This window comes from Hippoglossus stenolepis, chromosome 7, assembly GCF_022539355.2.
Source record: "Hippoglossus stenolepis isolate QCI-W04-F060 chromosome 7, HSTE1.2, whole genome shotgun sequence".
In the NCBI taxonomy this organism is placed as follows: Eukaryota; Metazoa; Chordata; class Actinopteri; order Pleuronectiformes; family Pleuronectidae; genus Hippoglossus; species Hippoglossus stenolepis.
The window spans coordinates 25261488-25283867 of record NC_061489.1 but is presented as its reverse complement, the minus strand read 5'-3'; the positions used below and the strand labels follow the sequence as shown (position 1 = coordinate 25283867).

The 22380-nt window shown below is 42.8% G+C and overlaps 2 protein-coding genes across 4 annotated transcripts; one reads left to right on the top strand and one right to left on the bottom strand.

Moving 5' to 3' along the window:
• The first annotated feature begins 1998 nt into the window (after nucleotides 1–1998).
• On the top strand, nucleotides 1999–14498 carry slc49a3 (solute carrier family 49 member 3). Its single transcript, XM_047340565.1, has 10 exons — nucleotides 1999–2396; nucleotides 7398–7556; nucleotides 8059–8275; nucleotides 8948–9024; nucleotides 9284–9421; nucleotides 10853–10969; nucleotides 11108–11260; nucleotides 11961–12118; nucleotides 12277–12380; nucleotides 12535–14498. Exons 1-10 carry the CDS (start codon nucleotides 2214–2216, stop codon nucleotides 13008–13010), a joined length of 1782 nt encoding a protein of 593 aa, XP_047196521.1. The 5' UTR covers nucleotides 1999–2213; the 3' UTR covers nucleotides 13011–14498.
• A 188-nt stretch (nucleotides 14499–14686) lies between these two features.
• On the bottom strand, nucleotides 14687–22377 carry LOC118112277 (nuclear cap-binding protein subunit 1). 3 transcript variants are annotated; one of them, XM_035161461.2, is made up of 23 exons: nucleotides 22149–22377; nucleotides 21109–21197; nucleotides 20768–20868; nucleotides 20523–20679; nucleotides 20311–20418; nucleotides 20026–20147; nucleotides 19808–19877; nucleotides 19469–19684; nucleotides 19281–19378; nucleotides 19129–19192; nucleotides 18928–19038; nucleotides 18579–18643; nucleotides 18401–18463; nucleotides 18208–18282; nucleotides 17880–17983; nucleotides 17611–17733; nucleotides 17326–17428; nucleotides 16685–16778; nucleotides 16493–16596; nucleotides 16229–16346; nucleotides 15977–16138; nucleotides 15760–15873; nucleotides 14687–15245 (listed from the first exon to the last, which is right to left on the bottom strand). In XM_035161461.2, exons 1-23 carry the CDS (start codon nucleotides 22180–22182, stop codon nucleotides 15132–15134), a joined length of 2409 nt encoding a protein of 802 aa, XP_035017352.1. In that variant the 5' UTR covers nucleotides 22183–22377; the 3' UTR covers nucleotides 14687–15131. The 3 variants fall into 3 exon arrangements, with proteins under 3 accessions (XP_035017352.1, XP_035017353.1, XP_035017355.1); XM_035161462.2 differs by having other exon boundaries at nucleotides 15977–16120; XM_035161464.2 differs by having other exon boundaries at nucleotides 15977–16117.
• Between the last annotated feature and the right edge of the window lie 3 nt (nucleotides 22378–22380).

The window sequence follows — 22380 nt, the reverse complement described above, 5'->3', positions numbered from 1 at the left end:
GTTTACATTCTGTTTACATGTATATATTGTGTTTACATTAAGTTTACACTGCATATATTATTTTACATTCTGTTTACACTGTATATATTGTGTTTACACTGTTTATAATCTGTATATATTCTGTTTACATACTGTTTACAGTGTATATTCTGTTTACAGTGTGTTGATACTGTATATATTCTGTTGACATTCTGTTTACACTGTGTATATTCTGTTTACACTTTGTATGATCTGTACATATTCTGTTTACAGTGCATATATTCTGTTTACATTCTGTGTACATTCTATTTACAATGTATATATTCTGTTTATATTAACTTTACACTGTGTATATTCAGTTTACACTGCATTCATATTGTATATATTATATTTACACTGTATATAGTCTGTTTACACTGCATATATTCTATTTATATTTACACTGCATATATATGTTTAGATTTACATTTGTGTGTATATTTTTGTTTACATTATTTATATTCTGTTTACACTGTATATATTAACACTATATATCCTGTTCAAAAGGTATTCTGTTAACTTTGTGTGTATATACAATGTATAGAGCTTTGTTGAGAAGTATATCCTTAACACTAAAGCACATACACACAAAGGGTTAAAGAAAGGGAGGAGGGTTTTCAGTCAGAGCTGTTTAAACGAGAGGACTTCTCACTCTGTTCATGTGGCCAAGCACAAGGAAGAAAGATCAACAGTGGGAGGAAAGTCTTCTGATTAAATGATGCACAGTCGTTTTCACATGTAAACATGTCCTGTGTCTGGAGAAACACTTGCTGTGTACGTGATTGAATTCAGCCATTGGAATTGTAGAATAACTGTCCTCTTTTACAAAATACAAAAGTCCACACTGGGGTCATTTGGAAGTCGGGCCTGTGCACCGTACTAATATTTGAGAGACTTCATCTTTGACATACTTTGAAAATGGGCTGCAGGTTAACACAGATATTAAGTCTGAGTGACATTGATGAGGATTTATCCACCGACCCTGAGTCTGGTTCTATTTGAGGTTTAATCTCCACTGTGGCCATGTGCTTGTTCACAGTGAAAACACTTCAGGGTATCTCTTTAACGATGTGAGGTCTTGGCCTTACTAATGTGTGTCATGGTTTGGTGCAGTAAAGCTGCTTGAACCTGAACCATGGCCACTGGCGGCCACTGGCTTTAAGGTAAACGTTGATTAATGATAACTTCCATAATGTCAAAAATGATCCTGAGGGAAATTTAGGCGGTTAACTTTTTAAATTATTCCCCCCAAAAAAGCAGCACACAGGAATAAGAGAACATTAATCTAGAACAAAAGGTGCTAAATAAATAAAAATAAATGATATTTATATGAACAATATAGTTTTTAGTTTAGGCGTTGTTTTTTGTTGAGCTTTATTTCTCAATCACTTCAGACAGGTATATTATATTGGGCAGCTTTTTGTTTATGAAGGTCAACACGTTGCTCCACAAGCTGTATATCAACTTTATACACAGTATATAATGTATAAACCTATATAGACCGTACATAAACTGTGTATACAGTTAAAATGTTCGGCTTAGTCTTACTGACATGTTCCAACCTCTTTATATTAAATTATCAGACGTGTTCCAACCTATTTATGATTTAAATAAGTTGGAACAGATCACAATGATAGGTTATTATAAAGAGCTTGGAACTCGTCTGATAAGTTAATATAAAGAAGTTGGAACACGTCTGATAAGTTAATATAAAGAAGTTGGAACACGTCTGATAAGTTAATATAAAGAAGTTGGAACACGTCTGATAAGTTAATATAAAGAAGTTGGAACACGTCTGATAAGTTAATATAAAGAAGTTGGAACATGTCTGATAAGTTAATATAAAGAAGTTGGAACAATGAGAATGAAACTGTCACAAGTTGTAGTCAGAAATGTTCTGCCTACGTCCGGGCCGGTTGTTTGTTTCCCGGACGGAGTGGCTCATCTAGTGGGTGTAGGATCTTCGGTACAGTACACTCCCCGGCGCTGCACCTGAATAACGAGGCGATGTCTCACTACCTCCCGTCTCCACATCTGACCGCTCACGACCGAACATGTGCGTCGACCCTCCCGCAGCACACACCGGATGTTCGCGTCGTGTAGTCGCCACACTCACCTGGATTTCCCGGGAGCTCGTGTCCACCGCAGAGCTGCGTTAGCTAACTGACGCCGCCCGGTCAACACAACTTCGTCCAATGGAAGATAATGGCGGGGACACGAATGGCGGTGAAGCCTCCTCTTCTTCCTCCTCTTCCTCCTCCTGTGATGTTCCCAGGGAGCCGAACGTGGAGCTGAGGAAGCTGCTGTTTTTCAAAGTGTACAAGAGGCGGTGGTTCGTGCTGCTGATCCTGTGTCTGCTGAACTGCTCCAACGCCATGGTGAGTGCGCGTCACGTGACATCACAGGCAACTCAATAAAGTCAGTTGTGACAAAGAGTCAAAACAAACGAGCTGCACGTTGGATGAATCCAAATCGTGGTTTTAAATGTTTGACGTGTGTTTTTATAATTCAATGTTTTTATTAAACTCGTGTTAAGTGTCTTCTGATAGTGGGTGTTTTTAGTATGGAAGCCCAGAGGCGCCAAACAAAAAAAGCAATCAGGACCACCCAATCAGATTATGAGTTAACGTCCCTATGATAAGTGCCCATAAGAACTTTTAATGTCAAACTATTTCATAAATAGAAAAGGTTTATAGGTCAGGTGTGATCAATAATAAACAAACTTCCTATGCGAAACTTATTTGATAAATGAAAATCATGACCACCCAGTTAGATTATGAATTAACGTCCATATGCTGAGTGTCCAGAAGCATTTCAATGTCAAAGTATTTCATAAAAAAAATCAAATTTCCACTTAAATGGGGGTTTCAGGTATTTTTCAACCAACCAGAGCAACAATTTGAGCCTTTTATTGGAACATGTCGTGGACTGTTGCAGTTTCCCCATAAGATTTCATCGTAGCCGCTGCTGCTGGTGGAGGGAATCACCTGAACCGATACTACGTCCACATCTGTAAACATAGGGCCTAGGTTAAACACCAGAATTCCCCTTGAAGAACCCGTCTTGTCTTTATCCTCAAAACGACGTAGCTGTTGTCACATTCCACACTTGAGGAAGTGCTCACTCTTGATGTCGTCCTTTAGCCGACAGCTCGTTGCCTTAGTCGAGCACCTCCGCCGTTCTCTGACCTTTTGTTTCTGGCGTCTCACAGCAGATGTGGTTGTGAGCACAGCAGGTAGATGACATGTGTTGCCCTCTTGTGTTTTGCTGGAACTTGATATCTATTCCCCCGGGGGATGTTGTCATTGTCAAGCAGAGCAGGTTCTGGAGGCAAAGCGTGCCTGCCTCATTCATGCAATCTGAGCCCCTCCCTCACCTGTTTGCAGCTCCCGCAGGACTCGTCCTCTCTGTGGGAGCCATTGTCTCTCCAGGGCTGGTGTTCCCACTCACAAAAGACGCTCAGCTGCTGGAGGGTCGGTCATGATGAGGCAACTAGCAGCTGGTGGGACAGCGAGACATTAATCTGTGTGGCATTAATGCCCCCGCTGAGGCTTCAGGGTGTTATCGTGGCAGGTTATAGATTGTTAGTCTTGTAAATTGATTTTGAGAACCATGCTTTCATTGTTTACCTCCTTTGTTTACACCCAGGTTTTCTTGGCTAAGTGTGAAGACCTCTGACAATGGAGAGAGAACGTAAAGCTGCAGATCTTTATTTTGATTGAACTTAAAATTAAAAATCTTCCATGGAAGAAAACGTTGATTCCTATTAGGGCGATGAATCAAACTCTAATGTGTCCTAAATGAAGTACAGACCGGGGACATATAAAAGGAATAACTTGATTCTTGCTGTAAGACCACGGTGTATTTTTCTTTATGACCTCAAAGTTATTGAAGGTTGAAGTAACTTTTCCTGCAGTGACACTTTTAACAGTTTATAGGTGTCCGTGTTCCCATGAAGCTTTGTCGTGTTAACACAACTTGAAACTCAAGTAGTGGAAACTTGACACGTGCTGCTATTGTAATGAAACAATATTGTGTCAGACAACCTGATCTTCCTCACAGACAATCCTCTCCTAAACAGAGGGAGGAGGAATGAGAGGAAATGTAAAAAATGCCTCCGAGGCTTTCCTCCTCCTGAGGGACAGGACTGGCATTGTGCGTCTGAGTCAGCTGACCAGCTCGCGTCAGCTCAGTTCGGCCTAAATGAGGTTTTCTTCATTGTTCACATCACCGGGAGTCGTGCTGCTGCTGCCTCTGGGATCCCAGTTTGGGTGATGGGTCAGATTCATTCAGTCTGTGTGTTTGTGTGTCAGCCCTGAATGCAACTTCTTCATAGAGTTTCTCTACTGTGCGACTGGTGGAGCCCTCGCAGATGATGTGACTAAACTGTGCAGCTACACAGAAAATGACCTGAGTTCCACTCTGCATGTCTCACATGGCCGGACCCACGAGCAGCGCTGCCTCAGCACTAATGGTCTCACTGCACTGCTCTCATTATCTTTCTGCAACAGGAGGAAAAGAACCCGCTCTGCCTTGTTCTTTAATCAATCACCATCGACTGTGGTGATGTGGTGACGGCGCTCCTCTAGATGAAGTTGGAGGGGGGGGGGGGCTTGTGTCGGTGGATCCAAGCATCAACCCCCTGGGACGTCACCCATTGGTTTGTGAGCTGCTGCTTTGAGGCCTGGAGTTTTTGTCCAGCACCATCATCATCATCTTGGTTCTTTGGAAACTAGAAGTAACCATATTTGGAGGAGCAGGGGGAGGAGCCTGACTGAGAGCTCGAGGACACTGTACGCCCATTGGACGCCACTAGTTGTCAATCACACATATCTACAACACCCCAATGCATACTGTGCTCTATGGTCTATTTGACTCTTAATGGGACCATCATTTACTAAATGAGCATCATGGTGTATTGAAGAAGACTTGAACCTACAGATTGAGACCATAGAGTCCTTAGGAAAATGTTTACTGACGTCATAGATCAAGTGAGAAGTAGAAGAAGAGTCATTTTCTCATAAACTTCTATAGAACCCGACTTCTTAAAAACCAGTGGAGTCGCCCTCTGCAGACCATTTGAGAGAATACAGGTGTCAGGCACTTCTGCATTGCCTTCGCTCTCCAGAACCGGCGTCTACGTCCATTTTTATAAACAGTCTGTACGTGGAACATTCCTGTGTGTCATTAAAACAGCTAATTCACAAAACAACAGGATGTTGACAGTGTGATCCAGATCCAAACTTTCCATCTCCACTGCTCAGGTTGCAGTTTAGAAGTTCCTCCCATTGTTTCCCGAAGCAAAGCGAGTTTAGATTTTGATAACAGGTTGGAAGAAGAAGTCGATGAGGACGGCACGCTTACATCCACAGTATCCGTCCTACGCTCTCCTCCTCTACACCGCACGAGTCTCTGCATGTACACCGCTCACACACAGCGCCGCCCACCACGAGTCAATTCCCGATCTGTGGGAGACGCTGCTGAGATGCCACGCTGCTTTGTTGGGAAAAGAAGAAAAGGCCGCGGCGCCACACACACACTGAGAGGGAGGAGTTGATAAAAGAGACAGAACCAACCCCCATGGAAACATTTATTTAGACATTTTCAGTAAAAGAAATACTTCTGTTACCCTCTGTGCCTCAACGTCTTAGGCCACACTGCAGAGGCCCATGTTCAGTGCTCTGGACCTTGTCAGGAGATGTACGGTTGTATTATTGCCGTACTTCTTTGTGCACCAAAGAAATTACTGGTTTCTGGAATAAAATCTACTTATGGCAGGAAAACCGAGAAATAATTCATATTCACATGAACCTAGTTATTGTACAACTCATGTTAACATGCTCGGTATTAAAGTTTTAGGTTAATAGTTTTGAATATAACAAATGGTGAAAGCTCTTAAAAATCAACTCATTATACGAGAAGCTACTATTCTTTATTTTAGAATCCGTTTTAGTTGAAGTCAGATTCCAGGTTTAATTATTTCGTAGCCAAGAATGTGCTGCTACTCAAACTGTGTCCTTCAAGCCGTCTGACCTCGCTGCCTCTATGATTCCTTTGTCACGCACATATCGCAAAATAGTTTTTCCGCATCCCTCAATAACCGAAACCAGACGAAACCAGGTTTGGTTACTAAAGCAAGCGAACAGGCTGTAGCCCAGTTGCTTCAATGCGTGTGAATACCCTCGTTTTCAGTCTGTTAACCCAGTGAAAGGCCTCGTTCCAGTCAGCCATTGCATGACAGTAGGCCCGCCCCAGTTTCCCCTCCAGCACGAAAAACATCTGCACACAGCACGATGGGCTAAATGAAGTCTGTTCCTCACATGAGCTGAGCAAGTGTTGGCACTTCCTCTTTCTAAAATAACACGTCCAGGTCACATGGCGACGAGATAATTGAGGAAATCTGACACTGAAACGCACGTGAAGCCGGTTTTGTCGAACTGATCACAGAGAAAGTTGAGTTGATACGTTTTGACTGTCGTTAACTGAAAACTTCATCCAGAGATTAAATCATAATGATGCAAATTCAGTGTTTGAACAGCTCTTATATATTGTAAGAGAATATAACAGTCAGATTGAGGAATATTACAATTAAATGATCGGAAAGTGTCAATTCACAAAAGGACTGATTCATTATCTACATGATAAGTTGATATTAACACATTTTACTTTCCTGGATTTACAGCTGACAATTATATGTAAACAAAGTAATAAACGTCTGTGGCAGAAATCGACAGATAAAAGAGTAAAAACTGAAATTTCAGGGTTAAAATAAATCTGCCTTCACTTTTACCTTTTCTGTTTTTACTGACATTTTAAAGAGCACACGCTGCAGATTTTACAAAAGGGCGATCAGGCTTTTATCCTGTCTCTGGTTTATTGTCAGTGAAACCACATCTTCATCAAGGATATCAAACTAACAGAGAACATGTGTTCCAGATTTATCAAAATGACCTGAGCAGTAAATTTAATCTAAACAGACACCTGAACTCTCCAGAAGTAGTTTTACAACCTTTAATTATCTTTTATAATAGTAATAATCCTGTATTTATACATAACCTTTTTAAAACCCAGTCACAAAGTGCTTTTCGTGAGATGAATGATAACTTGATGGCAAATAATTAAAAGCAATTTGAAGATCACAGAATATTAGGTCAGAAGAGTAAAAATGCTGCAAATGAAAAATACGTTAAAATATTGTAAAATGATCAAAATAGTCAGTAACATTGTAATTTTATCATGATCTTTTTTTCCCCAGACTAAAATTAAAGACTTTATCAGTATTCCATAGTTAGTTTTATTTTCATAAATCAGTATCTAGTACTTTTTCCCTCAGTCGACTGATTAGATGTCGGAATAAAACTCTGAATGTGCCTTCGCAGACATGGCTGACCTTTGCACCAGTAGCAGACCAGTCAGCCCATTACCTGAACGTCACTCTGGAGGATGTCAACTGGTTGTCGCTGGTCTACATGGTGGTGGCCATACCGCTCAGCTTCGGCACCACGTGGATGCTGGACACGCTCGGGCTGCGGATCACGGTACAAACTGCACCCTGAGCTAATCAGGTGTTTCTGAATGAGTGTTTTCTGCTAATTCAGCACATCAGAGGTAGATTCTACAGGAAGGAGACATTTCCTTTTCTGTACTGGAAGCTGTGTTTCTGAGTTGACTGCTTCAGTATGAGCCAGAACAATCTGGAGTTAGCTGGTTGTGACAGTGGCACAAGGATTTAACCACCACGCAGGTGATTTATAACTAAATGTGCAAGAAACATAAAGAGACTATATAGATTGTCTGAAGATGTGCTTCGTGTTCTGAAAGTCAAATGAGAGAAAACTCTGTTTCCAGAAATTGAAAAACAAAAGACCCGACTTCCTCCCACTATCCAGGGGATGAAGACAAGTTTATTGACTTTCTAGTTTGGTACATGTCCCATTCACCAACATGGAGAAGGCCGGGTTTATGACCTATACTGCAGCCAGGCACCAGGGGGCGATCAGTCTGTGGGTTTGACGTGTCGCTGCCATCTTCACCTTGCAGTTGATCCTGGGCTCCTGGCTGAACATGTTCGGAGCCCTGGTGCGCTTCCTCGCCACGGACATAGAAAAAAGCTCTGTTGACCTGTACCCCGTCGTGATGGTGGGTCAGACCATCGGTGCCATCGCTCAGCCCCTCATCATCTTCACCCCCACCAAGCTGGCAGCCCTCTGGTTCCCTGACCACCAGCGGGCCACAGCCAACATGATCGCCTCCATGTGTGAGTGATTTCAGCGGGCGGGTCGTTATCACTGCGGCGTTCACACAGCGGCCGCTATTCATACACATGCAAGATAAGATAACTTTATCATCTGGTAATATTTGTTAGGGGTGTGTCAGTTTTAGCTTATTGTGAATTTACTCGTCCCCACGTGAGACATTTCAGCTTTAATGACGTTTTTTCTTAAAATCCAACCACTGACGCACCACAGAACAAGACATGAAAACATTTAGATTTAATATAAAAGAGGATTTCCAGAAAGAGGATTTCTATTATGATCTATAAACAGAGCAAGAGTTATTTGAACATTTATGATTAACCAATGAGGGTGAATTAAAAATGGCAAAGAATTTAAAACATCTCCTTTTTGGAACCTGTACATCATGACCTCACTATTTCTCAACTACATGTGAACTTTAGACCTGAGGCGTTTGTCATGTTCACCATTATATGGACAAATTAGATTTTGGCCGAAATGATCTGCACGTAAATCTAAGAGAATCAAAAGAAATGTATCTGAAATATTTGTTTTTTTTTTAACCAGCCAATAAAGGTAATTTAAGAATTTTTGTCAGAGAGAAGAAGTGAGGTGGCGAACACACAAAGAAACACAAGTGGAATAAGACTGAAGTTTTAAAACAGGAGCAGAATAACTTGTCTTTCCCTCCTCAGCCAATCCGCTGGGCATCCTCCTCGCTAACATCATCTCTCCTCTGATGGTTCAGAAATCTGCTGAAATCCCAAGGCTGGTGAGTCGAACCTTGTTGCTGCCGTGAAAGTGGTTCACATAGGAAGTGTTGTGCTTTCGAGGCTGACTTCGAGAAATAATGATCTTGTCCCAGCGATCAGAGGGTCGATATTTCCTCTCATGAGACCAAACCTGAGCAAAAAGCAGAGTGGATGTTGGATTCTGACCACCTCAGCTCCTAATGATGATAAATCACCTTTAATTCAACACGCTAACATCAATTTATCATCACGTTCTGTGTGTCTCTTTCCCTCCTCCAGCTGCTTGCCTATGCAATCCCGGCCTGCTTCATCTGTTTCCTAGCAACAGTAGGGATACGGAGCAGCACCCCCCCCACGCCACCGTCAGCCAGTGCCGAGTCCTCCGGCTCGGAACCATTTTTGCAGGGCATCAAACTGGTGAGAGCACACAGAGGCAGGAGCGATGAGGCAGACGGCAGCGTGATACTGGTGTCCTTACTGGTGTCTTTGTTATTACGCTCATTGGGATTTATCACCTGAAGCAACTTTCAGACACATCACTAGTCTGACGTTTTCCTGTTGTTGTGACCACGTCTGACCCTGACAGTCTGCTGCCGTGTTCTTTATGTGTGAAAAGCAACGTGCGGAATCAATTTTCCGGATATTTTCATGTCTGACAACAGTAATCAAGTCGTTTTCCAGTGAAATCACACTTTAGATTTAGCAGCAAACAGCAGAACGACGCAGTTAGAGAGCAGCTGGTGAAGAAAGTTTAACATCTGGCTGCTAAAAATGATGATTTGTTCCCTCAGGAGTTGGCACAGACTCAAAACAAAACTGAAAGAGTAGAATATTTAGCCACTTAGATTCTCCAGGTGGTGAGAGACACGAGTGTTTCTCTGTAACAGATAGTATAGGTTTATACTATAAATATATAGTATAATATGTAAATAAGTTAGCATTTGTTCACAAGTTCATCATATCAACGCCAAAAAATACAATAGAAATAGTTAAATCATTAATAAGCCAAAACATAAAATAGTTTCATTCAATGACAGTAACACTAATAATTACTTGATACATTTTAGCTGTTGATTGATTGATTGATCAGTGCAAACATTTTTCAGACAAAAAAGTCATAAATGTGGTGATTTACTGGTTTATTTTATTATTTTGTATTATTAATTGATTCAGCATCAAAAGGTGAAAACGTTAATACATAATAAACAAAACAAACATGACTTAATACAAACATTTAGCTAAAAAAAAATCTTTTTCAATATCATTCAAATATTATATATTAAAAACACGCAGCTGCAGTATAATCTGTATCGTTGTATTAGTTTCAGTTCCGATTTCCTCCCACAACTTGTTTTACCGTCCAGCGTCTCGTGGACCTGCAGCGACTGGGGGGTCATGATCAGGTGAGATGAGGAAGCTCCGATGTTTCCGTGACATTTCCACCACTCAGCGATTTCTGCACAAAGAGGGATAATTATCAGCGTCTCAGACTTTGTGTGAGTTTTGAGATTATCTGATAGATAAAAAAATCTAAAGATAAGTTTTTAGCCATATGTACAGTAGAACTATATATTAAATATTGTGCATTAACCGAAGCAAATAAACCGTCAAATACGTGTGGTACTTTATTTCATGCTTTTTAATACTTAGTAGTTTAGTTTTGCACCAGCATAAAGTTTTAAAATAAAGATGGACGACGCGTCTCCACTTCCTCCCATTATCCAGAAATGAAGCCAAATACCCCCAGCTATGTCATCTCCATGGTGATTTTTTATGAGGCTCTTTTGATGTGTGAAGTCTTTTTGAAACGTCAGCCGATGTTTGACGCTCCCTCTGTTTCCTGTGCAGCTACTGAAGAACAGATCCTACCTCATCCTGCTGGTCTGCTTCGGCTCGGGCATCGCCGTGTTCACCTGCTTCTCCACGCTGCTCGAGCAGATCCTGTGCGTGCAGGGATACACCAACGTAAGCACGCCACACCGTCTCCATGGAAACGTCTAATTCATTCTTAACTAACAATCTGGTCTTTCACATTATCGATGTAATACGTTTCAGGAACACTCCAGTATACCTGATTAAACTCAGAACATCTTACCCCTGCAGAACTTCGCCGGCCTGTGCGGCGCCCTCTTCATCGTGTTCGGCATCGTCGGCGCCGGCGTTCTGGGACTCTATGTCGACAAGACCAAGAAGTTCATCGAAGCCACAAAGATCAACATGAGCTTCACTGCTCTGGCGTGCATCGTCTTCTCAGTGGTGAGAACACGACTCAGGACCAGTTTAAAGAAAATGTCACTAAACAGTCTTTGACCGTTAGTTCATCTCTAAAATGAAAATGTAGTAGTCACTTTTTAAAAAATGCCTTTAAAAATCGTACCCTCGATAACAAAATGTTCAAAAACACCTAAAGAAAATACTGTAACATTTATATTCAGCATTTATTAAGATTTAATAAATGTTTAAAACACTATAATGAAGCCATAAGACCATATAAGGACATTTTAAGTGTTTATTAATGTGCAGTATTTTTCTTCAACGTCGTTGTGGGTGCATTAGCTTTACATCTGGGAGTGTCCCGTACGGGTGGTGCTTCACGCATAAAGACGAAGCACCCCCAACCAGGGCGGGAGCGTTTCATTTGTCAACACTACACCTAGCAGTCTATGGGTCTTCTGACAGACTTGTTGCACAAAAGAAATGAAAGAGGAAGTGAAGCTTGAGCGAAGGGCATCTGACAAATTGAAAAACAAGTTGGGTACATCTGAGTTTGAGCACAGCGAGAAAACACAACACAGACACTGAGAGAGTACTAGGTGATAGAGTATTTATTACTCTATAGATGTGGGAGGCATTTGGTTGGAAAGGTGCGTTAGTTATTTCTTAATTTAAATGTTTATTTCCTGTCCTGTTGTTATTCTGTTCATCTCAGAGTTCTGCTCTCCCCCCCCCCTCTCAGGTGTCTCTGATGCGGCAGCAGAAAGTCGCCGTGGCCGTCGTCTGTTCCCTCTTTGGCTTTTTCGGTTTCTCCATTTACCCGGTTGCCATGGAGCTCTCTGTGGAGTGTTCGTATCCGGTCGGCGAAGCCACGTCGGCCGGGCTCGTCTTCGTATCGGGGTACAACTCCGCTTTCTGCTACTTTACTCTGAGCAAACCACACACACACGTGGTTTATTTTTATGTTTTAATATTTACAATAAACTCTGATCAGTTGCTGCACTCGTGTGTGTAAACCCATGTTGGTGATGACCGTGTCCCTGTGATCATTCTCCCAGACAGGTTCAGTCTGTTCTCTACATCGTGCTCCTCCAGGCGCTGACCAAGCGGCTCGCTGACTCTCCTCTGTCGACCTGCGGGGACGCGGTGTTGAGCTGGAAAGGTAGGTCACATGACGGCGTTTACACCGAGGCTCGTGTCTGCGTACATGACGTCAACCAGGACACAAATCCTTCCTGAGGTGTTGTCCCGACTTGAAGGAGGCTTCAGTCAGGAACCTTTTATTCACATTAATCCGGTTCCTCTCTCGCCCTCAGTGCCGATGCTGGTGATGGCCGGACTGTGCAGTTTGTTCAGCTGCTGCTTCGTCATCCTCTTCCACACGAGGTACAGACGACTGGAGGCTGAAATGGAAGCGACGTACGGCATCAAACGAACCAGTGACCCCGCCCAGTGTGCAGTTACCAGTGACCCCGCCCAGTGTGCAGTTACCAGTGAACACGCCCAGAGTGCGGTGAAGAGTGAACACGCCCAGAGTGAGGCGACCAGTGACCCCGCCCAGAGTGCAGCGACCAATGAACACGCCCAGAGTGAGGCGACCAGTGACCCCACCCAGAGTGAGGCGACCAGTGAACCCGCCCAGAGTGAGGCGACCAGTGACCCCGCCCAGAGTGAGGCGACCAGTGACCCCGCCCAGAGTGAGGCGACCAGTGACCCCGCCCAGAGTGAGGCGACCAGTGACCCCGCCCAGTGTGCAGTTACCAGTGAACACGTCCAGATTGTGGCGACGTGAAACCTCTGACGGACTCTGTTTGAAACAAAGAAGAATGGTTTTTTTTTTTTTTACCTCGGATTAATGGGTTAAAAAAAAAAAATACGTGATTCTTTAGTAAAATATCAAGGCTAAACATTTTTGTGTACATTGAGGTTCTATAGCAGAATTATTCTTACTATTGATAAACTCATCCACGAAGAAGAGCAGCAAGAATTTCATTATATGAAATTCAAAGGTGAAAATAGAACTGGAGTTCTCTCTGCATCGGAGCTCATGAGAGACGCACATGAACTTTCAGTAAATGATCTTGTCGATTGTTACGTGTGGGACTTTAAAGCCTCCGTAGAAATCTGTAAACTGAAGTAAGCGTTTAACCTTCCTCTTCCGATCGGGGGATTTAAATGATTCTTGCTTTCCGGGTTTATTTTTTTGTAAAAACTTACCTTTGATTAAAGGTATTTGAGCGGCACAGTGGTGCAGTGGTTCACACTGTCGTCCCACATGGAGGTTCAGAGCTACTCGTCCTCCTGGTGGGGGATTTCTCCGGCTTCCTCCCACAGGCTGAACACATGCAGAGTGAGGTCAGATTAACTGGAGACTCGAGCGTCAGCTGGACGAGAAGCGACCTCGTATAGATGATGGATGGATTCTCTCAGTCCAACCTGAGCTTTAACGCTACTACCAGCTTGGTGAAGTCAAACTTTACAGGTAGAAACTTGAAAAGCGTCTCTGCAGGTGTCATCACTGTCTCCGTCAGTGTTTTGCTGAAATTCCCAGGATCCTTTTTTTTTTCTTTAAATCCCAAGAGGCAGCAGGGGCATTAAGCTGCAGTGCATTCTGGTCTTTTTCACGCAGCTTCCATTCTCAGGGTCTGACAACAAAAACCTGATGTTTACAGTCGAAGCTTCCGGAACCTTCTTCTCTGCAGCGGCTCGAAAACAACTTGATGTGTTTGTCACATCATCGCACACGTCTGCGTCTTATTCTTTTATTCTGAAACTGCTCTAAAGGTTCTGGTTACTAACACATTCTACATGAAACCAAACAATAATTCTACTGAACTGTTTAGTGTCTGTCATGTTGTGGAGAGAGAATCCTAATAACAGCTGTGTGGGTTGTGGGTTTTGTGCAATAAAGGAAACTGTCAATGTTCTGTTTGGTAGACAATGGTTTGAATCCAACTTTAACTCTAAATCTAAGAATTATTCATGAGACCAAATCAGCTGATTCCTACTTTTTAAAATGTAAATGAACTGTTTTTTGATTATAACAGTAATAAGACTACTAAAGATTTTGTTTTGTATTTTTCAAAGATTTGTTACACTTGAAGGACTTGATGTAAAATGACGGTTCAAGCATCTGTAATAAAAACATTCTGTTGTAATGAGAAGCATCTTTTTAACATTCTCTGAAGGTCAAAACTACAATAAAGATTAATAATACAATGTTTTGTTATATTTTGTATTTCAGTGCCTTAAAATGTGAATAAAGTTTCTTTGAGTCTGACCTTTCTGGTGTAAATCTGTCCCTCTGATGTAGAATATTTAATTTGTGTTTTATCAAACTCCTTGAACACATGTTGAATCTGTGTAACTCAGTTCATGTAAACGAGATGATCTGCTCCATCAGAAGAAGAGAAACCCGACAGGGAGACGTTCAGTGGCTCAGGTCCAGAAAACGACAGAAACGAGCGGCAGGATAAAGACTCTGGAGAGTTTAATTATTTCCCACTTGCACAAAAAAACAAATATAAAAAAGTATATCGCTCTTTAGATTCAGAATCAGTCGGAGCCGACCTGACCTCTCCAGCTCTGTCTGGACTCAGACAGTTTTAAAAAAGACCCCACGAGAAAACAAGCAGAATGTAAAAATTAACCTAATTAAAAACCAAAGCAAAAAAAAAAAACAGAAAAAGGGGAAATACAATTAAAAATATCACTACAGCAAATTAATGACAGGATTTGTCAAATAGACTCTTGCATGTAACTGACAGGTCGAATGACACTAAACACAAAAAGAAGGGAAATTTAAAAAAAACAACAACTAATGAGATTCTTGATGCAAGAGCTGGTAGTTTGTAATGTGTATGTTTAGCACAGGTACTGTGTGAACACACGTACACATTGATGTCGGTGATTCTTAGAGCTGCAGAGCACAGAACTGCTGGTAGACGGCCAGGATGTGGGGGTCGAGCTCCGCGGTGAACAGCAGGTTCTCCAGGGTTCCCATGTACTGGTGGATGGTCACATGGTGCTGCACGGAGAGAGAGAGAGGACACACGTACACTCAGGATCATTCAAACACTACGGAACCCATTTCCTTTAAATCTTGTGGAGGGGTGGGGCATGACCCACGGGAGAGCCCAATTCAAAATTGAAGCGGATCCACAAAGACGGGCGAGTCCAGGAATTTATTTTCAATTTCTTCAACATGGCGAGACGGGACGTGTTAGGACAAGAAAGCCCGTCTTGATTTCATCTGGACCGTCCTTTTATTTGATTTATTGTCGAGCCTGTTGTGAAGCACCTTGTGTGAGTTTATTATTATAAAGCCTCGGTGGAGGTTTGAGCTCTCCGAGCGTCCTTCTAGATTTATATATACGTTTACATTCTGGAGAAGTAAGTTTACGTGGATCCTCTTCATATATCCCAAGTTTTAACAACCTGCCTATATTAACTTATACTGTGTGTGTGTGTGTGTGTGTGTGTGTGTGTGTGTGTGTGTGTGTGTGTGTGTGTGTGTGTGTGTGTGTGTGTGTGTGTGTTACCATGAGGAAGATCTGCTGCAGGCGCTCGATGCAGCTCTTGTACCAGGGCGTGCTGATGTCGACACTTCCAGTCTCACAGCGAACCAAGTGCTCGGTCAACAACATGATGAAGCGCTGAGGGAGGAGAAGCAACATTAAACACGGTCTTTTACTTTATCGGTCATGTGAAACGTCTCTGGTCCGATTCAGATGAAGATCTCAGAGATGGAACTATTACCTGGAAGATGACGAGGAAGAGGTTCTTCTGTTCGCTCTGAGCCGACTCCACCTTCTCCTGTAGCCTCTCGATCTGCTCCTCCAGCTGACCATCCTCGTCCTCGCTGTTCTTCTCCATGTCCTCCTCGTCACCGCTGTCCTTCTGCTGGAGTACAAGCCCCAACTACACTTTACTCAACAATCATCTATAGATTTGAATCACTGATTTTCAAACCGAGTAACGTGGTGGAGAAAACGTCGAGGATGAACTTACCCTCTTATGCTGCTGTTTCTCCAGCTTGTCCTTGGCCTCCTCCAGCTCCTTCTGGATCTTCTGGACGTGTTTGTTCATCTTTCGAATGGTGGAATGCAAAATCTCCCAGGTGAAAAGTCTAGAAGACGTTCAAGGTTGTTTTTAGAGAACAATATTGTATTCAGGACACTGCAGAACACACTTATTTTATTTTCCATGAGCAGAGAATGTAAAATAAAATGAGAAATGTACATGTACAGCGATACGTCATCTTCTCTGCCTCACCTGGTGAACTCGTGAGCCATGTCCTGGGAGAAGAGCCAGTTGGCGACAGCAGCACAGTCAACAATCTGTGTCCGGATCATTTTGTCCACCAACACGGCGATCATCTACGACAGGAAAACACCAAACTCTTCATTCAAGTCATTAAAAATGTACATTTACGTATAAAGACCCCCTGAAGGACCCTGTGTTTACCTGTGGGTGGTTCACCCACGCTTCATAAACCACTTTCAGCATGTGCAGCTTCCCCTCGTCGCTGTCGGTCAGCGCCTTCAGGATTTCATGAAACCTGGAGGAAAAAGAGGCAGCTGAGGACAACGGGTCTGGATTCACTCATTCAACACAAACACAAAAACACCCAGTACATTGTTTCAGGGGATATTTCAATCTATTCGTTTAGTTTAAATCTCAATAGTTATACAGCTGATGATGATTTTTATTATCATTACTACTACACTGTTCTCTTGAGATTAAACTCTATTTTAAGCAATTTTTCTTTTAATAAATAATAATTATACTGGGATTAAAATAATCAGTTAAAGATTTAATTATGGAGTGACATGTATAAGTAATTATATATATGATTAGTTTAAGTTTAAACATGGATGTGGCAGTCGGCTTCACATGTTGTACAAATTATACAGATTTTCTCACCAACTTCTCAAAGTAAATTAATGAATTATCAACAAACGTTGAGGGTTTAACAGAATCACCTGCAGCCCCGGTGTCAGACTTGATCCAACTCATTTTAGTTTGTTTCTTTTGAGGCATGAAAAGTGGTTGAATAAAATCACGTGGCAGATGAAGATAAAGGTTTCTGTGGCAGGTGAACTCACTTGGCGAGGGCGCTGAAGGAGTGGCTGAAGGATTTGGCCGCCAGGTGGAGAAGAGTCTGCAGGAACACGTCAATCTTCAGAGGGTTGAAAGTCTCGCCTTCATCTGAGAGGAGGGGAAACAAAAAGGACAAAGTCAGAGACGAGTTGTTAAATTAATACGACAACTATTGACCAACTGTAAAATGATGAGTTCTCTTCTTGTGTTTTATTATCTGCTTGTACAGGCTGGTGACCAGATTTCTACATAGCAGGTAACATGTTCCTTCCACTAAAATGAAACAATACCATCGTCGTCTTCCTGGTTGGGGTTGGGCACTTCTTTGAGGATGGACAGGATCTCTTCATTGGACGCACGGTTCTTGATGGCGTTCCCCACAGTGATGGATACTGGGTAACCAGGCAACGACGCTGTGAGGCAGGAGACGCATTTCAATCACTTCATATCCTAAAGAATATACTCAACAGAGATTTGTTCGTACTGATAATCTCGCTGCTGCTTTTCACAGTAAATGTGTCTTTTGAAAACGTGCAGCAAACACTGAAGAAATTCTTACAAGAGCTCTCGTCCAGGTACTTGTATATGAAGATGGGTTCAGCGGGGATGAGCGCTGAGAAGGTCGGAGGGACGATGTCCACCATTCGCTGATGATACGAAAGTCTGGAAGGAAAAGGAGCCAAAAGATGAAACTTTCCAAATAAAAAGGGAAACGTGGTAATATTCAACTTCATCCAGAGGAATTAAGAGAGAACAGACAAGAACAGCAAATAAAACGAAGTGAATGAAGGATTTTGAAGTTTAACAGGATGTTTAAGGGAGCTGCAGATTCAAAGTCATTTTAAACTCTATACAACTTAAAGAAAAGGTGAATAACGATTTATTACCTCATAGACTTCTCCAGAACTTCTTTGACAAACTTGGGCTTGGGTTTATCTAGATCCACAGCCAGGCAGTCGGACCTTTACAGAGAGAGACACACATTATTAACTGTACGGGTCACATCTTATTTAAAACTAAGGAACAGCTGCTATAAAGGGTGTGTGTGTGTGTGTGTGTGTGTGTGTAAGATTCACTCACCAGTCGTCCCAGCTCCAACGAAACTGGAAGTTGCTCAAATGATGAGAAAACCAGTTTATTAGTCTGGTGAAGAAAAAGGGGGAAGTAGAGAAGATGAGTGATGGTGTCACTTCAGACAGGAAACACCTCGTGGAGGATCCACCCTCTGACAGGAAGTGTAACTGTGCAGTCAGGTTACCTGTCTATGCAGCTGGTGTTCATGGTGTCCAGCCTCATGTACATCATCTCTGTGGCTTGGGCCAACTGACAGGCGGGTGTTAAGATAAAGTTTATTTTGAAATGTTCACGAGTGTTTTCTCTTCTGGGGTTTTAAATTTCCTTATTTGCAATTAAGAACTATTAACCACCACATGTCCAGGATAATAAGTCTATATGGGTTAGTTTAAAGGGATTATATTATATTTTGTACCTTTAACAACTTAAACATTCTCTTGTCAAATTACAGAAACACAAGCTCAGATTTTTAAAGGGCTGGTGGAAAAAGGAACTTTGACGTAAACTCTACTGACACAAACAATTAAGGATACGACTTGTGGCAGAGATCCCGGCTGCAGTTTGCAGAGTTCAATAAGCAGTGTGGTGTACATGACGTCAAGGTGAGGCGGAGCGGGCAGCTGGAAAAGCTCCCCGAAGATCACCTGGACAGAGAAACACATAAATGTTTAAACCAGCCTTTGATTTTTCTTAAATGTCAGTGTGAAGTTTGTCGAAAAACAAAAGCTTTATACCTCCACAATGTGATAGTTGAGCGGAATCTTATTTTTCCCTGGATAACTGAGTAACTGAGCAGCACTGAAAGGTTATAAAAGAGAAAATGAGAAGGGTTAAAATACGTGTGTCGGTGGTCGGTTTGCAAAAGACGATCAAACCCGTCACCCACCATGTTTTCCTCTCTTTCCAGTGAGTCTTGATGATGCAGTGCAGGTTTTCTTCGATGACAAATCTCTCCACAGAGTGACTGCCGGGCATCACGGGACCCTGAAGACGAAGAGCAGGAACATGTGTGAACTGTGACATTATTATCATATTTATGGCGAACAAAAATGTAATCAGGAGCGTGTACTGTACCTCGGGCGCGTCGGTGTAGTCGAACATGCGGAAGACGACCTGGGGCATCGGATACTGAGCGTCGGGCATGTGGCCCGGTGGGGTGAAGGGCGGCAGGTTGTGTTGCAGCGCCTCACACAGGACGCTGTCGAAGGCGATATACGGGCGAAGGATGTGGCGCTCCTGCCATCGGTCTTTTTTTAGCTTCTGCATCTGAGCCCAGAGGCAGTCCAGGTACTGAGGGGGGTAAAGAGAGAGAAGGGTCAGGTTTTAACAGGGACCTGAACTCTGGATCAATGGGAATGTGTTGTATTGTTGAGTAGAATATTGGGAGAACTGTAGCACTGCTGTGTCTCTCACCTCCTCTTGAGGATGAGGCTTCTCCGCTGTCCACACCTGCAGCATCGGGACATGAGTCTTTACTCTCCTCCTGAAAAACAAGAAGTATGTAGTGATGCAAGGGTCGGCTGACAGATGGGATCAAACCAGCGGCTGAGTTATGAAAAAGGTCAGCAGGACAAATGAGCTTGGGAAGGCGTGAAAAGACAGAGAGGGGGGTACAAAAAGAAGAATCGTACTTGAGGTAGCCCTCGACCTGACTGAGGAGTCGGTCCATCTCAACGTCCTTCTTCTCGTAGAGCTCCTTACCGACCCAGGGCAGACAGGAGAGAACCACGTACACAAACCAGTCCGACCGAACCTGGGGACACAAATAAGATCACATGTATCTGTGTTAAACTAAAGTACCACGATGCAGAGATCTCTTAAGCAGAGAAGTCAAGGTGAAACAATATAACCATTAGTTTTTAATTCTCAATATTCTTGCTACTGCCCTGAACTTATTTCCTCCACATTCCACCTACCTGTGGTACATCCTCCTCTTGAGTAACACTGACAAAATTTTCAAACATGGCCACCATCGAAGGAGCGGCGATCACATGGCAGTTGACCAAGTCAGACAGAAAACGAACCTGCAAAAGAAAAGAGGTTGTTTAAAAATGCAAAACACGAAGGCATATACAGATGTTAAAATGAAAAAGCCAAACACCTGGTGCTTATGCAAACTTAATATTACCAAGTAAACGGCTTCATTGTACAAGTTGTTTTTCAAGGTTTCTTTGAGTTGTCTGATCATCGCCTCGACAAACTCGCCCCCGAAGTTGTAGTTCCTGGCGTTGAGGAGGCCGACTAAAGTTGTGTAGACAGTCAGCTTCTCGGGTAGGAGGCGGGCGCTGTCAAGAAAACACAATTCAATGAGCGCTACCACCTAATAAGACTCATTTTTAAACAACGAAGGTGTGACTATTTGTGTGAACTTACACAGCACATAAAATGCGCAGGATTTTGTTTTTGTAGTTTGGGAGGTCGGCCTCTAAGACGCCAGCGAGCCCCTCCAGGTTGCTCTCCAGGGACGACGTACTCTGAAAAGACAAACGAAGGAATTCAAAATAAAGCCCTTAACAGTGCAACCCTACTTTCTGCCAAACCACACCTTACTTCATTTCAACACCACCTATAGTTCTGGTGTTTGTTTTAAGCAGTAAACCTTGAACCTGTGATGTTAGCCTCAATCTTCACAGAGGGTTCAATCTTCAGTGAAGCCATCGATATTAAAAACATAGCACTTCACTCATGTGTGCCTTCCTGTACATGGTCCTCACCTTCTCCCCCACACGACATATCAGTGACTCCAGACGATCCTCGATCTCGATGGGCTCAGATGTTCTCCTCCTTTTATGAGCCTGACCTCCTGGAAGGTTAAAAGAGCAACACAGCGATGAATGAGAAACACGAGTGAGGAGATTTAACTCAAGGGGCAACGTCGAGGAGAAAAATCCATCAATATACAAACAAAAACAAATTTACTTGTCCCTGAACTTAATAAAAGACAGTATTTGCTAATGAGTTTTACTGAGGACATTTTATGTTTTGTTTTGTCATTCGTAACATTTCATTTGAGTATTTATCTTCCTTCTTACAATAAATTTCCAAGGCCGTTATCCTGTTCACCGTCCTTTTACATTCAAATACACTTCTCTTACTTTATCATTTTAATATACTGCACTGATTTTAACTGTCCGTGGACATTGCACTGATGACATCATTGTTTTTACTTGCTCTATGTGCATTAGAATTGCCTTAAAGTACAGTTTAATGTAAGTTGCCTTACATTAAAGTTAGTTTGAATTGAATCGGTCCCCATTTACTTCAATGATATTGGATTTAGCTGCAAAAAAGTTCACCCTTGAAACTCCAGAAGTGTTTGATGGACTCAAACACGTCACCACCCCCCCACCTCCATCGACATATTAATGAGTAGATAATGAGGGGAATTTACATTTTTGCAGATTTTGCAACACATTACAGATTTGGCTTTAGTCTAAAATGTTTTACACATAAACTAATCTAACTGAATTCCCAGCAGCTGGTGACCGCCCCCGTTCTCCACCACACGCGTTAACCGGGCTGCTAACGGTGAAACGTCCCGGGGGGGAATTAAATCGTCACAGACGCCTCGATTAATCGAACAAACCGATATTAACCGATCGATGCAGCCATTCGGAAATTACTCGTGAACACAAACCTGGCGAAACAAAACCCCCCCACGCCAGAGATTATAACCCGCGAGCAGAAAACACACGCTAACGCTAGCTAGCTGTTAGCACTGACACCCTGAAACACACTCGCAGCGTCCGGTTACCGTCGTTCTCGTCGCTGTGTCGTCTCCGGGACATGTTTCTCTCCGCGGCGGGGTGGGGGTGGGGGGGGCGAGTGCAAAAGTGGGTTCGAGGTTGCGGGTTCGAGCGAGCGGGTGTGGAAGTGACGAGCACGTCGGTGGGAACGAGCGTCTTCACGGTTTCAGTCTGGCCGCGACCGGAGCAGGAACATAAAAGCGGTCCGATCCGATTCAGGCACTTCCGGGGTCAACCGGA

What these genes read in the sequence shown, in the direction of transcription:
- slc49a3 (XM_047340565.1), top strand. Translation starts at nt 2,214, where the DNA reads ATGGAAGATAATGGCGGGGACACGAATGGCGGTGAAGCCTCCTCTTCT. An exon ending in CTGCTGAAATCCCAAGGCTG is followed by an intron (nt 9,025 to 9,283) that starts GTGAGTCGAACC and finishes TCCCTCCTCCAG; the next exon opens with CTGCTTGCCTATGCAATCCC. An exon ending in GCGTGCAGGGATACACCAAC is followed by an intron (nt 10,970 to 11,107) that starts GTAAGCACGCCA and finishes TTACCCCTGCAG; the next exon opens with AACTTCGCCGGCCTGTGCGG.
- LOC118112277 (XM_035161461.2), bottom strand. Translation starts at nt 22,182, where the DNA reads ATGTCCCGGAGACGACACAGCGACGAGAACGACG. An exon ending in AAGAGGAGGATGTACCACAG is followed by an intron (nt 20,148 to 20,310) that starts GTAGGTGGAATG and finishes TTGTGTCCCCAG; the next exon opens with GTTCGGTCGGACTGGTTTGT. An exon ending in ATGGCTCACGAGTTCACCAG is followed by an intron (nt 16,347 to 16,492) that starts GTGAGGCAGAGA and finishes AACGTCTTCTAG; the next exon opens with ACTTTTCACCTGGGAGATTT.